At 40.8% G+C, this 16,720-nt stretch overlaps 1 protein-coding gene across 1 annotated transcript; it reads left to right on the top strand.

Annotated features, from left to right (window-relative positions):
* Positions 1–283: 283 nt before the first annotated feature.
* On the top strand, positions 284–14,822 carry htra4 (HtrA serine peptidase 4; the record flags this gene model as incomplete). The annotated part of the gene is made up of 9 exons (XM_080037322.1): positions 284–734; positions 6,260–6,359; positions 6,756–6,960; positions 8,769–8,963; positions 9,592–9,624; positions 10,180–10,303; positions 10,727–10,775; positions 11,883–11,978; positions 14,471–14,822. 9 exons carry the CDS (start codon positions 284–286, stop codon positions 14,634–14,636), a joined length of 1,419 nt encoding a protein of 472 aa, XP_079893448.1. The 3' UTR covers positions 14,637–14,822.
* Between the last annotated feature and the right edge of the window lie 1,898 nt (positions 14,823–16,720).

Genomic DNA, 16,720 nt, shown 5'->3' with positions numbered 1-16,720 from the left:
CACATCAAAACATTTACTACTAACCTATGCAAATCCTGATGCAGCTGTATTCCATAGTGGTTGCATAACTCCAGGAGCAGCGTGCTGCTACTCGACTATCAGCTGTGGCCCTCAGCCAGCCCTATTAGTAGGCTACTAGTCAATGAAAACTGCAGCAAGGGAATTTAGTGTGGATGAATATATAGCCTACTTGGATGAACTCCATCTATGCAAAAGCAGACATAATTAACATCAGAGACGCCCACAGAGATTGAGATAAGAGGAAGATTAATGTGACATGAAGATGAAGTTGTTGGCTTACTACTTCACCCTCATCAGCTCCGCCGTTCACACGGGTCTGCTGAGAGAAAGACAAAGGTGTCCGCAAGTTTGTGATGCTTCGCAGTGCAACAGCGTCCCTCCGCAGGCCTGTAACTACGGCCGGACCAAGGAAGCATGCGGCTGCTGCGTGGTGTGTGCGGCAGGTGAGGGGGATGTCTGTGCGGAGGTAAGCGGTGTTGGCGGTGGTCTCCCCTGTGGTGACGGGCTGAGGTGCGACTCTGGCCCGCTGCAGAAGAAGCTCGCGGGGCTCCAAATGTCGTCGTGTGTGTGCGCCGTCTCCGGCCCGGTGTGCGGCAGCGACGGCAGGACGTACCCCAGCATCTGCCGCCTGACGGCAGAGAACAGGAGGGCAGAGCACGGTCACAGCAGCAGCCCCGCGGTCATCATGATCCAGAGGGGTTGGTGCGACTCAGGTGAGTAGGCTATTGTGATTCACTTTTATATCTCTCTGTCCTTGTTTCGTTTAGGCCTATTTATTCAAGTTATTTCTGTTGACATTAACAATAGAATAAGCTTTATTTCAGACAACTTGTTGATCAATATTATTAATAAGAATGCTAGGCTACTTAGGCGCCCAGGCTACTGTTATTATATACCGTTTTTTAAATCATTGATTTAGCCTACAGAGTTTTAGGCTACATATAAAATGTAAACATGAACATTTTAACAAAGAAAATATGTGTAGGGCCTATAACCCCCAACCAAGGCGAAAAATTAAAACCAACATAAAAAAACACATTCGAATAAATAGAAAAATGAAATGAATGAAAAAGAGTGATAGAAATGTTATTGTGCTGTCACTTGTGCTTTTTTTTCTTCTTTTTGCAAATAACAAAATCCTTATTTTATTATGCTACAGCGTAAACATATTCACCCTCAGGACCCGAGTTCATCAGTATTAAATACCATGTTGTATTACCCTGTAGGGTGCCTTGGAAAATGCATATTAAACCCTATCTGTATGTATGCATTTAACACTGTTACTACTTGCTTGTCTGTAGACTGTTTCAAAAAAATGAATTCCCTATTGACCCACTACATCAATGTGCTGCCAACATGTTAGACGCAACAGTAGCCCAATTATCACATATGAGATCAAATGTGTTAATTAGTCAGCTGTTAACTGAATCTGAACATCATCAAGAAACTTGGCAATAAGTGAATGGTATAAATATCAAACATAGTGATACTGATAGTATTCCTGCTGCTTTCATCAGATAGCTACTGTATATACAGTATGGCTGTTAAAAGAATGAACAGTAGGTCTTAGAGTAGGAGTCTGAATGGTTGTCAGATCATCATCATCATCATCAACGTTTATTTAAACAGGCAAAAATTGCTAAGAAACAATGTCTTATTTAAGCAATGGCCTGGTAGGAGGTGAATGACCTCCTGGGGGGAAAGGGGAGAGGGAGATAACAAGACAACACTGAACTATAGCCAGTATAATCACACATAGACAACAATAACATATTCAACATAGCAACAGAAGTTAGACAAACAGCAGTAACATACAGCAAAGCAATAGATAAATGTACTAGATCACGGTGAGCTTAGACTGAAGCAGCGACAGGTGTGCTTTATACATTTTGTTAGGGCCTGTTTGAAGAGTCTAACAGAGGTAAAGGATTGTAACTGTAGGGATTTTTGAAGTCGGTTCCAGCTGTCAGCGGCCGCAAACTGGAAGGAGGAACGGCCCAGGGAGGAGTATGCCCCAGGAGCATTTAACAGAATGAGGGGGGCAGAACGGGTGTTGTGTGTAGGGTGGGGGCGCAGGTGAAGAAGCTGAGTTAAAGGCCCTTAAAGAACGGCCGCACCAATTTTCAACGCCATATAAAAAACAAAACATTTGGCAGTTAAATAGTTAAACATCTTATTTGGCTTTCAAGGAGCTACTGTATGTCAAGTCTCATCTCAGCTTGTCCTAAGAAACTACACACATTTTCAACAAAAAGTATGTTGTCAGCCTCATAGCATAATTGCCTAAGTCATATTTTAAGGGTTATGGTAAAGTAGATGTAGAGTAGAGTAGATGTAGAGTAGAGTAGATGTAGATTAAAAGTAGAGTAGAGTAAATATGATTTAGGCAATAATGCTATGAGGCTAACGATGTGAGAGTTTGACATACATGTAAGGTAGATATGGTGTTAATAAAAGAGGCCATTGAGTGGCATTGTGGGGAATGTAAGATATGCTTGACCCGTTCTAGAGACATCTGCTGCTTCAATTGTGTACAGTGTGTTATGGAAGAATAAACTGCTGTCTTTCCTTTTTAAGCCTCAGCTGTGCTCTGTAAAACATTCCTCGAACAAATTAAGGTTCAACAAATGTTCATATATCCCTGGGCTGTGTGGCACTAAACCCCAACTCGTCACTTGGGCCCTTTCATTCTATATCAGTCTTGTATATCTGGAGAATGTGTCATCCCAGAATGCTTGATATATGGTGCATGCCGTGTTCTGCATGTTTCTTGCTAGGGGAGAAAATGTGCTCACAAATTCTCCAATAATGGTGTTTAATTCTCCTTTGGGGAATCCCAGCACTACTACACCCTCTGTGCAAATATATCCTCCTCGTTTTTCCCATCCTGTGCAATTTTAATAATGTGTATTTAAAGGTGCACTATGCTGTTTCAGTTGAGGGGGATTTGTCTAAATGTTTTTCAGAGCCTGCAGTTAGTTTACAAAACATATTTACTCTACATGTAATTCTTAGTGTTGAATAATTATGTCATCATAAATCAAAACAAAATGATTGTGAGGAACCTGGATCCAAATGTAAGACTAGAATATGTTTGTGAACCAAACTGTGGGCCCTGCTGCTGCAAACAACAACAACTGGTAAACAGTAACTTTTCAGGAAGCTTTCTAACTTCAAACAGGGATCACATTTTCCTGTGAGGAAAGTTTTTTTATTCAGTTATGAGAATAAACCTTAGAAAATGTTTCACTTCTCTGACACACCCAAAGTTACAAAGTGCAGTTTTAATACCGCAGCAGCCGTCATTGAACTTCCCATGTCCCTCCTATTCAAGCATATACTGTATGCACAAAAAAAGATGCATGCAATAGATATGCAAATGCTCACAGACATATGATGTAGAGGGGGCGGGCATAACATATAAAACAATAGTAAGTAATAAGAAACAGAAACTTCCTTGTTAACATGTTTTTTTATTGGAGTGAAGCCAATGTGTAAATCTTTGAATAGTTCCACCTGGATCGACCTGGTTTGTTCACATGACAAACAGGCATCCTGATTTATTTTAGAAATATTTGTTTTACATTGCAAATAGAGATGTCAATGCTAAGACAACATTAACGCTCAACTAACAGGCAACATGACTAATCACAAAGTGGCATGACTCAACATATGAAGCAGTGGTGGTCTGATGTGCTTGGGACTGCATAGGCCTTTGCTGTAAAACATAGTCAGGATGGCAAATAATCATCGCCCATCATTGCTTCAAACCATGTACAGTTATGCTAAGCTAAGCTAAGTTAACTGGCAGCTGGTCATCATAGCTTAGTATTCAGAAAGTGGTATCAATCTTTTAATATACCTCTCAGCAAAACAGTGAAAAGCATCTGCCCCCAAAGGGTTTAACTATTCCTTTAAAAATTGCTCTCTCACCTCAGGGAAAGCAGAAAATCAGCTGCCTGACAGCCCAACAGTCCATTAGTGTCTCAACATGCAGGACCTTTTCCAAATGGGAACGAATCTCTTGTGTTTTCTGTCTTGTAGCTGTCATCTAAAAAGGCACCAGTCATTTCTAAGAGGACATGCAGCCCAGTTTGCTTTGAAATTACTTTAATAATGGACAATTTTGCGCACCTTGCAATTTATGTCCACTGCCAATGTTCAGCAACGGTGAAGGAAAGAAGTGTTAAAGCCAATTTTGGACCACCACTATTTCACTGCTTTACAACTTCATGTTCACAACTACAGACAACTAAAGACAGCCCAGTTTAAAGCTAGTTTAAACATGTAACAAATATGAAAACATAATGTACATTGTCACTTTGTAGTTACAATTACTCTGTGTGTATTATGTCCATTGTCCAATAAATAACGTGTAGGCTAGTGTGTTCTATGTCCATGTAAATCAAATCAAGATCCATTTGTTAAATGACACCAATGTTATTTACAATGATAACTTCCTACAGCAAAAACCCCCCACACTGTTAATACTTATAAAGTAACAGCTGCCACCAGGGCTCTGGCACAATACTGAATGAAAAACTGAATGAGATTCTTACATAATGCATATGGGTGTATTAGCATGCTGATAGCTTTCTGTTCTTTTAATGGGTTGCATAATGCATGCTGATTACATGTGTCAGAATGTACTGTATTGGCGCTCAGTATTGGCGCGGCGTCGCAATAATAAACCTATATGTACTAATATATGGCGATACAGCATCTAGTCACGCAGAATTTGACCAACACCTATACCACTTATAATCAATTGGATGAAACAACACTCTAAGGGTAAAAAAAAAACATGTTTTGTTTTTTTCAAATGGGAAGACTGAACCGTTGCTATAAGTGTAGAGAAAGTTAAATGAGGACTATATGTGTCAAGATATTTCATGACCAGCCCAGTGCTGCTCAGTAACTAGGGAAACTGGAATCAGAGAGGCCAAGAACGTTGCCATACCAACTATTCTGTCTGTCGGTAATCTTTTGATTTTTGATTATTCGCCAATGGCTCGCCAAAAACTGCTTATGTTTGTTACATGCATTCAGTATTTAAGTTAAAAGCCTTGCCTTGTTCATTCTTATTTGTCAAAAGCTTTGGGAAACAGTATTCTGCAAACCAAGCCCTCTCAATTCCCCAGCTGAATAAAGAGGCATTATTATTATTATGTAAAACAAATGTTTCAAATATTATTATATGATATCACAACTAAAAATGTGCTCTTTCTATGGTTAAGAAGACCGTTAAAGGTTCAAAGAAACGTGTTACTCTTTTTGAAATAGCCTATAATCTAGTTGGTGGTCTTGTGTTTTAAGCAGAGTTACAGTTTTCACACGTTTTACAATATAGAGACTCAATAACAGATAACATGACATGCCAAGTTAGTGCTATAAATCTGATGGATGATCCACAAAGGCACAAGGACGCATAGAGCCACACAGGGTAATTGAGAGGATAGTCAAAGCTAAATCCCTGCCGACGGGAAGCATGATGTTGATTTGTTGGTAGAGCTCTCTTGACAGGCCAAAAGAGTTTGAGCTCTGCCACAGTCGCTCTTTGCATGTAAAGGCAAGGTTTCTGCAGAGACGAGTTCATTTGTGCAACTCTGTAAACAGCATCAGTCAGAGTGGGGTCTGGCTTTCGGCAGTGTTTTTCTGAGAGCAGGGGAGGAGAACGTAGGTGATATTATCATGGGATGAGAATGTGTTGCCCTTGGGTGATACAAAAAGTGGTGGTGCCCACACACAGCAAGCTTAAATACAGACAAACACCTGTAAAGATTGTTGACCTTTCATCACGGAGAAGCCGCTTTCAGTTTTTATGCTCCACATATCTGGAACAAACTCCCAGACAACTTGAGGTCTGCTGCAACTCTCAGCTCTTTTCAATCAAGTCTGAAGACTTTTCTGTTTCACTTTTAACCTGTCATTTTATTGTATTTACCGTAAATGTTCTATTTCTATTCATTAGCTTTTAAATGTATTATTTCTATTCATTCACTTTTTTCTAATGTGTTTTATGTATTTTAATCTTGTCCCTGTAAAGCACTTTGAATGGCCTTGTGTCTGAATTGTGCTATAGAAATAAACTTGCCTTGCCTTGCCTTGTGTTGTTAAAGAAGAAATGATGTCCGTAGCCTACATCATTGCAGACTGCCATCCATAGAGTAACACCACTATCGCTCGTCAATTGAATTGTTTGAGTTAACCGTCATCTATTATCCTCTTTTCCTCACAGGACTGCAACGTCCCGGAAGTATGCGCTACAAGTTCAACTTCATTGCAGACGTGGTGGACAAGATCGCTCCAGCTGTGGTGCATCTGGAGCTTTTCCAAAGGTAAAAATGAACTAACTGAAAGCAAAGAAGATGAACACATTTAAACAGTCATGCTTCTACCGGTACAACATTATCCCTGCGTTCCAATTCCCATACTTCCATACTATTTAGTATGCCAGAAAAATATTTAGGACGTCCCAATACATGCACGTCAATTGTAGTATGCTGAAAATACATAAATGCCCCACTAACTCCAATAGCATTTTGGAGTATTCGTCTTTATTCTTGAAATTTCTCGACCTAATTAAAAAAAAACTTCCTTATCTGATTTTTTTTTCTCCTATGGATCGATCTAAAACTCTTCTGTACTTTAGTATGTAGTGTAGTAAAAAGAAAAAGTATGTGATTTGGAACGCAGGCTTTATTCCCCATCATGCCCTCCCCCTCTCTTTCCAGAGTACCATTCTCTGGGGAGGTGGTCTCTGTGTCCAGCGGCTCTGGGTTTGTAGTGTCGGAGGACGGCTGGATCGTCACCAATGCTCACGTACTCGCCAACAAGCAGCGAATCAAAGTGGAACTGAAAAGTGGTTCACAGTATGACGCTACAGTGAAGGACGTGGACCAGAAAATTGACATTGCACTCATAAAAATCAAACCAGAAGTGAGTATCCACTGTTTCCTCCTCCCAGCTCCCAGAGGGGTCTAAAGGGCACACTCACACTTTGATGTGAGTTGATCCGTGCGCCGTGCTCAGGCGCGATTGTGCCCCCCTCCCTAATCCTCCCCCTGGCCAGGCCCAGGCTGCACTTTCACTGCTTCAAAATAACCAGGCCTACAGTAGTATCCACGATTGCCACTTGCCATACGTCACCATAAGTCTTAATACACAGGTACTTGTATCCAATTATTTTGGAATATTTTCATCTAACAAAATTTGCATCAAACATTCCACTTCCACTTCAGACCAACGCACAACCCTTCGGAAAACAGTTTTTTTTATGTCCGTTGCACTCATGGACTGATGACTCTCAATGGTCAACAAACTAGGCTTTTGCCATCAATCTTGCTATTAGGCACGGCACGAATGCCTACTGTGAGTCGGCCCTGAGACCAAATTCTGTCTCATGTTTTCCTCTTGCCTGGCTGCTTGTCATCAATGTCCAACATCAAAGTGTATTAATCCTGCGCAAAAAAGTGTGGTGGATAGTCTATGGAAAAGTTGATCTCCAAAATTAGTTTAACCTCGTAAACATGGTCAATTTGTAATCCGACTTCCTTTGGGGGCGGTAATTGTTCATGTCTAGTAAATTCGAAGGGATCTGCAAGTTTTTTTCTTTTGACTTTTTTGCCAGCTGTTTTGTATTGTAAAAGGTACTCCACTCCCGACCGCATCAAGTCAGCATGAATCATCAGGATTAACATTTTTAGTAGTGATCCGAATGCAAGAACACCTCGGGATCACCAGGAGTAAACAACTGGTGAAGGAAATTTGTCTTAAAACAACTAGGGAGCAGTGACAGCTTTACCACTCTATATCTCTCTTTCTTGTTACATTCCTCGTAGAAGGAGCTCTAAAAGTTGCCTAAAAGGTAAATTTCTCATAAGGCTCGACGCCCCCGGGAGATGTGGCTATAAATGTGACTGAGTATTACTATCCAACCTCCAAATGGCCTCAGTCTGAAATAAGGGGGAGGCAAGCAGAGACATGCAAAGGCGTAGTTCATACTTGATAAATCGCATGGTGAAATCACATAGATTGATGTTAAGAAAGAATCACTTATTTCTTGCATAATGCTTGGTCTAAGGAACACATGCCGAGATTGAAGCAGAGCACCTGTCATTACCATGCTTTCAGCCTGAGAAGTAGCAATGAAGAATAAAACCTATACCTCCAGAAAAAAGTGGGTGGATGGTAACTATAGAAAACTCAAGAACATACAGTAAGTTAGACTGAAAAGTCAAGTACATCAAAACCCACAGTATTTTAGAACTTCAGGTTTCACAATCAATTCTCTTCAGGCAAAGCTGCGGGCAGAAGCCATTTTTATTGTTTGAAGTGAACCGTGTTAATGGCACACCGCACCGGTTTAGCACTGCAGTCCTGTATTACTGTCAGGCTCACAATAGAAAGTCATTTTATTCTTTGTTATTATTTTCAAACTTGCAGTCTTCCGTACCAACCAATGGTGACCCTTGCCACACTGAGCAAATAAGCAGCACATACTGTAGCTGCAAGCCGTAAAGGATACATTCCCACTATAATCAGTGAGAGTGACTACACAGGGCAACTGCAGACGGACTTAATAAGCAAAAGCAAATTTCGAAATGTCATATAAAAAAGTCAAGTAATCCCTGCTGAATAAGTGTAAAAGAAAATCAGGGGCCCAAATCAAAATAATCGACGTGTGCAAGTCGAAAGTGGATTATGGGGTCTGAATGTGGTGCTGTCTCTCTGTGCCTTTGCTGCAGAGTCCCCTGGCTGTGCTGGCTCTGGGCCGCTCCTCTGACCTGCGCCCCGGGGAGTTTGTGGTGGCGGTGGGAAGTCCGTTCTCCCTGCAGAACACTGTGACCACCGGCATCGTCAGCACTGCCCAGAGAAAGGGCCTGGAGCTGGGCTTCAAGGACTCCGACATGGACTACATCCAAACTGACGCCATGATCAATGTCAGTAGGACCACCACCTTTAGCATCGCAAACTAGGCATAGTGCCGGTAGGATATTCTCACTGTATACATGGTAACTTTAAGACAAAATAACGCTGTATCACGCTATTGCGGTGTATCACAGCTCTCAAATGTGTTATTTTTCAAATGTCTGGGTTAAAAACAACAAAAGAGAATTTCGGCTGAACACAATCTTTTTATTTTGAAGCAGTATATAGAATACTTCCCAGTGAGGCTCAGTTCTTCGGGTTGGAATCCAGCCCAAGTCATTCTCTGCATGTCATTCCCATCTCTGACACATTTCATCTGTGTCTCTCCAAACTGTCTAATAAAAAGCAACAAAAAAAAATGCCACAAAAAGTTATGATGTGGGAATAAACTTGTTTGTTAACATCCTGTGTGTGGGGGGGGGGGGCAGGGGGGGGCTAATACCTGAGAATGGTATGACGGAAGATAGTGGTTCTAAAACCATTACTTTTTCACACCGCAGTATACCTTGAAACAGCTTACCGGCCTATGCTATTGCTAACACAATCATTTTATTGTCTTGGGTTCTGCATTTCATTTGATCAATCTTGACTAATCAACAATGACTAAGAAAAATGTCTCGTTGCTCTGTCGATTCACAGCACGGGAACTCTGGTGGGCCGCTCATCAACTTGGTAAGAGGATTTAGAATGCTGTTATCATATGAAGAGTAGATAATGCCACCGCCATTTGCATGTTTGTTATTCTTTCTGCTACGTAGGTGATTCTCTCTTGTATTATTTATGCCGGTGAGGACTAAGGTCACGATTTTGTTTTATTTAATACCCAAAGTCCTCAGTCTGCTCCCTCATATTCAACATTAAGCTTCCCTCACAGTCATGATTATGGAGGCCTTTACATTACTACTGTGGAATAAAATCATACAAATGATACATTCATTTATCAAGGTTGCTGCCGCCAAGCTTCCTTACCGTAAAATCCAGCTCTTGGCCAGAGTTGCCGTAATCACTGTGCATTTTTTCAAATTGTTCCTTCGCCATGAAACATAGATAAGTGACTACAATAAGCAGGATGGCTGTTTTTTTTATCCAAGGTAAAATGAACACTTAATAGACAATGACCTATATAGTGGGATAATAAGAGGTTGAATACAGTAGCGAAGTGACACAATCAATGAAACACTTTAGGCCAAAATCTCATTGCTTTCTTTCCTTTCTGTGTTCAAAAAGGATGGAGACGTGATCGGCATGAATACTCTGAAAGTGACGGCAGGAATCTCTTTTGCGATCCCCGTGGACAGAATACGCCAGTTCCTTGCCGAGTCCTACAACAGACAAGTCAACGGTGTGAGCGGTGATCTAATGTTATTGGATGTATTCATGCTCTGTGTTCCAAATCACATACTCTTTCTTTTTACTACACTACATACTAAAGTACAGAAGAGTTTTAGGGCCACAGGAGAGAAAAAAAAAATCAGATAAGGAAGATTTTTTATTCATGATGTCGAGAAATGTCAAGATTCAAGAATAAAGATGAATACTCCAAAATGCTATTGGAGTTAGTGGGGCATTTATGTATTTTCAGCATAGTACAATTGAGGTGCATGTATTGGGACATCCTAAATCTTTTCTTGCTTACTAAATAGTATGGAAGTATGTGGATTGGAACGCAGGGACAGTCTCTGGTGCATTACTATAGAATAGTCATTCATTCATTTGTTCAAATACTGTAACTCATGCATTGATTGGTTCATTCATTTCCCATTAGGAAACACAGCACAGAAAACAAAATACATAGGTGTCCAGATGCTGCAGCTCTCACCATCGTAAGTAAACATCAGAACATCTTGTTTCCAAAATCCAATTGTTCAATTTAGCAATATAGTATCTCACAAAAGTGAGTACACCCCTCACATTTCTTCAAATATTTCATTATTCATTTAATTTTATCTTTTCATGGGACAACACTGAAGAAATGACACTTTGATACAATGTAAAGTTGTCAGTCTACAGCTTATATAACAGTGTAAATGTACTGTCCCCTCAAAATAACTCAACACACAGCCATTAATGTCTAAAGTGCTGGCAACAAAAGTGAGTACACCCCTAAGTGAAAATGTCCAAATTGGGCCCAAAGTGTCAATATTTTGAGGATTTTATCTTTGTATACTGTATATACATTTTACCTAGTGTGGTCCGATGGAATGTATTATAAGTGTTACTGCCAATCAACCCTTATTTAAAAAAGCAAGTGGCATGAGGTGAAGGGCAGAGGATCAGTAAAATATGTTATAGTCCATTCTGTGGAGGACACTAATGTCATTCCAAAATAGCATGGTATCCATCCAAATAGTTGTTGAGATATGTGAGGTTGACTGTATTATTTTTGTTCCTATAAGTATTTTTTTTTTATTGGAAAACATGATATCAATCACTACCACAATTGCCAACATGCAAACATGTGATTAATTTTTTGTTTGGAAAATGCACATGGAAATATTAATATTACACACAGCCGTGGAAGAAATTAAGAGACCACTCCAAATGTTCAGTGTCTCTTGTTATACTATTAATAGGGATATGTTTGAGTAGAATGCACATTTTGGTTTTATTTTATAAACTATTGACAACATTTCTACCAAATTCACAATAAAATGATTGCCAATAAGAGCATTTCCATGAAGTAATGTAGAGATGAAGATTGAAGAAAAATCCAGACTGGTCTCTTAATTTTTTCCGCCGCTGTATTTAGAAAACTTCACCTGGATCCACTCAGCTCTGAGCTGGCTTTTGGAGTAATCTAGTTCACCTTTTAACATCCTGCAGCTCTCAGGCTGCAGATTGGCATGTGTCTCTTTGAAGAACATTTTGAATTGAGTCCAGTTAGAATAGAACGGTCTCTCAATTTCTCTGATCCATCTTTGCTCGTCTAGTTTCATCCGCGAACTGCAGGAGCGTGATGGTGAAATTCCAGATGTGAGCTCAGGGGTTTACGTCTATGAGGTCATACCTGGAACAGCTGCATCCAGGTAAGAGTTGAACCACTATGTCTTCTACTATATTTTGTGAAACCTCATTGCATTAAAGCTCGTAATTATACAAGAAGGGGCCAATTATAATATATGGGCTCTAACGATCCATTGTACACCAACTGCCCTGCACCACACAGAAGGCAGAAACAGTTAGCCACTAGTTAGCTTGTGGACATTAGATTTAGCAGCCAAAGTTGCATCATTTTCACATGGGTTTGCCAAAATCTTCCCGGAAGTTAGTAGCCTACTCATCTGGGCATTTCTCGCCTACCCAAACTCGCATACACAACCGTCACATACTCAAACTGACATCAAAATGAGTATGAGTAGGACGTTAGTATGGCTTTCTGACAGTGGACTGTGAGGGTGTGGTCATATCAAACTGTCTCCATGGCAACAGTCATTGTTTTTATAGAATATTCAAGCAGAGAACTGCCATGGCAAAGACATTAGAGCGCCCCCTAGAGGCTCAGGCCTCTGCATGTCGTCCCCTCTTTGCCACATTGCAGCTCTGTCTCTCCAAATCGTTAACCCTTTATAATAATGTTCATTTATTACTTATTTGCAAGTCATATATAAGTAATTAGATAATGATGATAGATAATAATTGACACTGTAAAGCTGAGATGGAGCGGTGACTCCTCGTCTCTGGCGTGGTGGATAATAAGCAAAGCGGTAGATTCTCTTTAGCCGTTATGGCGTATTTATTCTCCTGAATATGTGACTGACTACTGTCCAGTCAATTCAACGACAATATACAACGTGACAGTGTGACCTGCTACTGTCCTAGAACGTAGTGGCATCATCATGTTGTCCCTTCAGAGTAAGGGCGCAATCATATAATAACACTTAACACCCCCACTCGTACTTAGCTCACTGGGTTACCTCAAAAACAGAACAATAACAAGGTTTCCCTCTTTGGCTTATCACACAAATATACTCTGCACTTTTAAGTGCCAAACATATCCTGAGCAAACTTATTTAGCTTTAGCTTGGTGGTTGGCTTTGTCAACACATCGGCAATCATTTGCTCAGGACAGTATTCCAAAGTTACCCTTCCATTATTTACAGTTTCCCTGATGACATCATCACGTTGTCCCTTCAGAGTAAGGGCGCAATCATATAATAACACTTTACAGACACATGCTCATGGCAATGGTATTCACCCACGGCTACCTAAATTGTCAGCTTTTGTATACCAGACGTTATATAGTTAAAAGATTAAACGTGTTTGTCACCCATTGATGTACGTTTCAAAGAAAGATACCAAAGCACTAAGTTTTCTTGTCTATTGTAAAGCCTTACCTGGAGGTAATCAGTGTGATGCTCAGCAAGAGCTCGTTCAGGCGCTAGGTTTTACAAAATGCAACAGGATTGCTGTGGACCGGCATTCAGAGGCCTCTGGATATATTTTCTGCGGCGTGGAATGAAAGCATCCCTGCAGTTGGCAAGGCTGCATATTGAACTGTGCTCTGGTTGCTCATTATACTTGTGTTTCCCACAGGCAAATCTCTGATATCGTTCTCTAGTTGAAGACAGGCACTCTCTCTGACTCTTTAGAATCTCTATATTCCCAATAGTGCAACGCCAGCACCAGTAACAGTGAAGCCTGAAGCTCTGAACAACACACAGAGATAGTCTAATGCCTTGTTTCCACTGAGCACCAAAGTTTGGTTTTCGGCACGGCACAGTTCGGCATGGCAGCCGACATTACCCTTTACTTGGTAGGGTTTATGCCGGATACAGTGATATCCGCGGTCAGAGTATATACAGTCTATTGGTCAAAGCCTTGGCCCGTGGATTAACTCAATGAACAGGTAAACCGGCACACACTAAACCAAAGATGCACGCTGACATTTTTCTTTAAACACAAGCCTCTTCACTGCTGTGATAACATACAGCGGTTTACCTCTCCCGCGCAAATTATTGTGTTGACCAATCAACAGACAGCATTGTGTAGCTTGGTACCCCAACAAAAGGGTGAAAAAATAAGTGCACACCACTCGCTTATTTTGGTACGCTTTCCAACATTTGACAGTGGAAATGTAAATAAAATGTGTGCTGAAACGCACCTCACCGAACTGGACCACTGGAGGCTTAACATACATCCAGTACAGCAATGGATGTCAATTTACCACAGTAAGGCTGAGAAGTCGACTCCTTGCAACCCCCTCACTGCTGCCACACTATGTAGTCTTCACTCTATGGAGTTGCGTGTTTTGTCAGCACCAGTCTGCATCAGATCATCAGCGTAGAGTAGAAAGCTCAAATGTAAATGTCAAGCAGTGCAGTGAAGTGCATATGAGAATGCCATGACCACAACGACTCCCATTGCCTCCTTTGTGTCTTAAAGTGGGGAAGAAAAACCGACACAGGCACACACTCGTCTAAAGGTCAATGATGTTTTTCTTAGGGTGTGGGATGAAATGAACACTGTTCCACTGAGGCTGTATGTGTGAGTGATGTATGGCACTGTTTTTTCTCCACAGCGCTGGCATGATGGAGCGCGACGTCATCGTAGCCATCGACGGACGGCCAGTCCGCACCATGCAGGACTTGAGCAAAGCTGTCCAGAGCGGCAGCGCGCTCTCAGTGCGGGTGAGACGAAACCACGAGGACGTTTTGCTAACTATCATTCCCCAAGAAACGGACTAATACAAGTACCATGACTAAACAGGTCAGCAATCGAAAGAAACATATGCCTTAAAAGTTACAGTGCGTAACTTCTGGCGCCCACATGAGGAAGTCTGAGTAATTACAACAACAACAATGTCGGCGCAACAGTCACAGTCACGGGGGGGGGGGGGGAAATCCTGCAATGGATATCACAAACTGTTGCTTAAAGGGTCGGGATACCCAAATCCATATAGATAGAGAAGTAATGGCTTTGTTTCCCCACGTCAAATAAATCCATCTCTAAGATGTATGCCTCTACCCATATACAATAACCAGAGAGATGTCCCCAAACTGCATGAGAAGTCCCACTGTCTGAAATCAACAGAGGAAAACATGACACAATTAGCAGTGTCAGCGGTGGTATAAATATCTGACATTTTGAAAGATTAATTTCACTGGGGAACTTTTAAAGCCTTGGGCTGGCCTTGTATCATCATTCAAAATATTCAGAAGACGCACAGTGGGAACCCCGCCATGTGTTGCTATCTGTAGCAACTAATGGCTACATTCATAAGCTCTGTGCATATTTACTGTTACATAAAACATTTGACACACTGCACACTTTGTACTGCATTACATGTGATAATCTAATCATAAAAAAATGAACTTCCTTTGTACATGTTAAATTTACTTTGCCTAGCCTATGATATTTTTTAACAATTCCTGACTGTATTTCTTTAAGGCCAGTGAATATTTGGAATGTTTACTAAGAACTCTCAGTCTCTGGAGGGCACCACTGATTCATTTTCCAGGTGAAACCATTTAAATTGCATGGTTGCATGGTAAAGTGAATGGTTTACAGTCTAATACACTGAAAAACGCTGAAGCCTGGCGATACTAAAGTTGAGCCAACAAGGATCTTAAGGGAACTTACCCACTTCTATCAATCTGTATATCTGTATGTATACTTCAAAAAATAATTTCAACAGATATTACTTGATATTTGGCCAGTGTTAACATACTGATCCTGTGTGTGTTTGGTATATATAGTATACGTATGCATTGCATTGTAGTTGATGTATTTCTTTGATATTGGTGAATATCAACTGTGTACATGAATGAAATGATACCTTTAAGATGAAGACGGAACAATAAAGATTTAACCATTTAAAGTGTTACAAAGTGTCTCAGGAGAGGGATTGCTGGCAGCGGCCATTATCATCACTGTTACTATGTCAATAGTTTTACAATCTTGTTCAAATTAATATCTGTGTTAAACAGATTCATTACAGTCACTTTCCAAACTTGCCTAACATTAGTATCAGACAATGTGTCATCACCATTTTTTCATTGTTGAAATATAGCTAAACAATATTTTGAACTACAGTAATAATCATTGTGCATAAACTGGCCCTTAGTCCATCTCTCAGGGCAACATTGTCATACGCAGAGCCGGCCCAAGCCTTCAGGGGGCCCTAAGCGAAATATGATTAGGGGGCCCCTCTCCAATGTTAGCGCTGCTGAAATTATAGATCTTTGTGAAATATTATTCACACACCCAGTGTTTTCCGCTAGTGCCTCCGCTGTGCAGCTGTGCGAAAATATTAGACAGCCGAGATTCAGACCCTCCTAGGGAGGTCCGGGGGTATGCCCCCCCGGGAGATTTTTTTAACCTTTTTAAAGTGAAATGCATGAATCTGGTGCACTTTGAGAGGAAAATTAAGAGGCTAAATCTGAGAAATTTAGTGTGAACAAATAATTTGGAGACACTGGGTCAGATGAATTAGAAGCTATTGAAGAAGGACACATGGATTTTATAAAATATAAAATAAAATATTATGTTGGGTCCTCTGGGTTGGGCTTGGAGTTCTTTTTCTTTTACGGGACATATTTCTCTGTAATATAGTGAATGCATTTAAATGCAGTGAGAGGAACGAAGCAGAAGAACTCTTGTCCTGCTATCTTTTTTTCCACAGACGAGGCTGAAATAGGCTATAGACCAGGGGTGTCAAACTCATTTTGGTTCGAGGGCCACATACAGCCTCTCTGATCTCAAGTGGGCCGGACCAGTACAATAATGGCAAAATAACGTACATCAACTCCAAATCTCTAGCTTTGTTTTT

The sequence above is a fragment of the Ammodytes marinus genome (genome assembly GCF_949987685.1).
Source record: "Ammodytes marinus genome assembly, chromosome: 2".
Taxonomy (NCBI): domain Eukaryota; kingdom Metazoa; phylum Chordata; class Actinopteri; order Uranoscopiformes; family Ammodytidae; genus Ammodytes; species Ammodytes marinus.
This window is presented reverse-complemented; position numbering and strand designations above follow the sequence as displayed.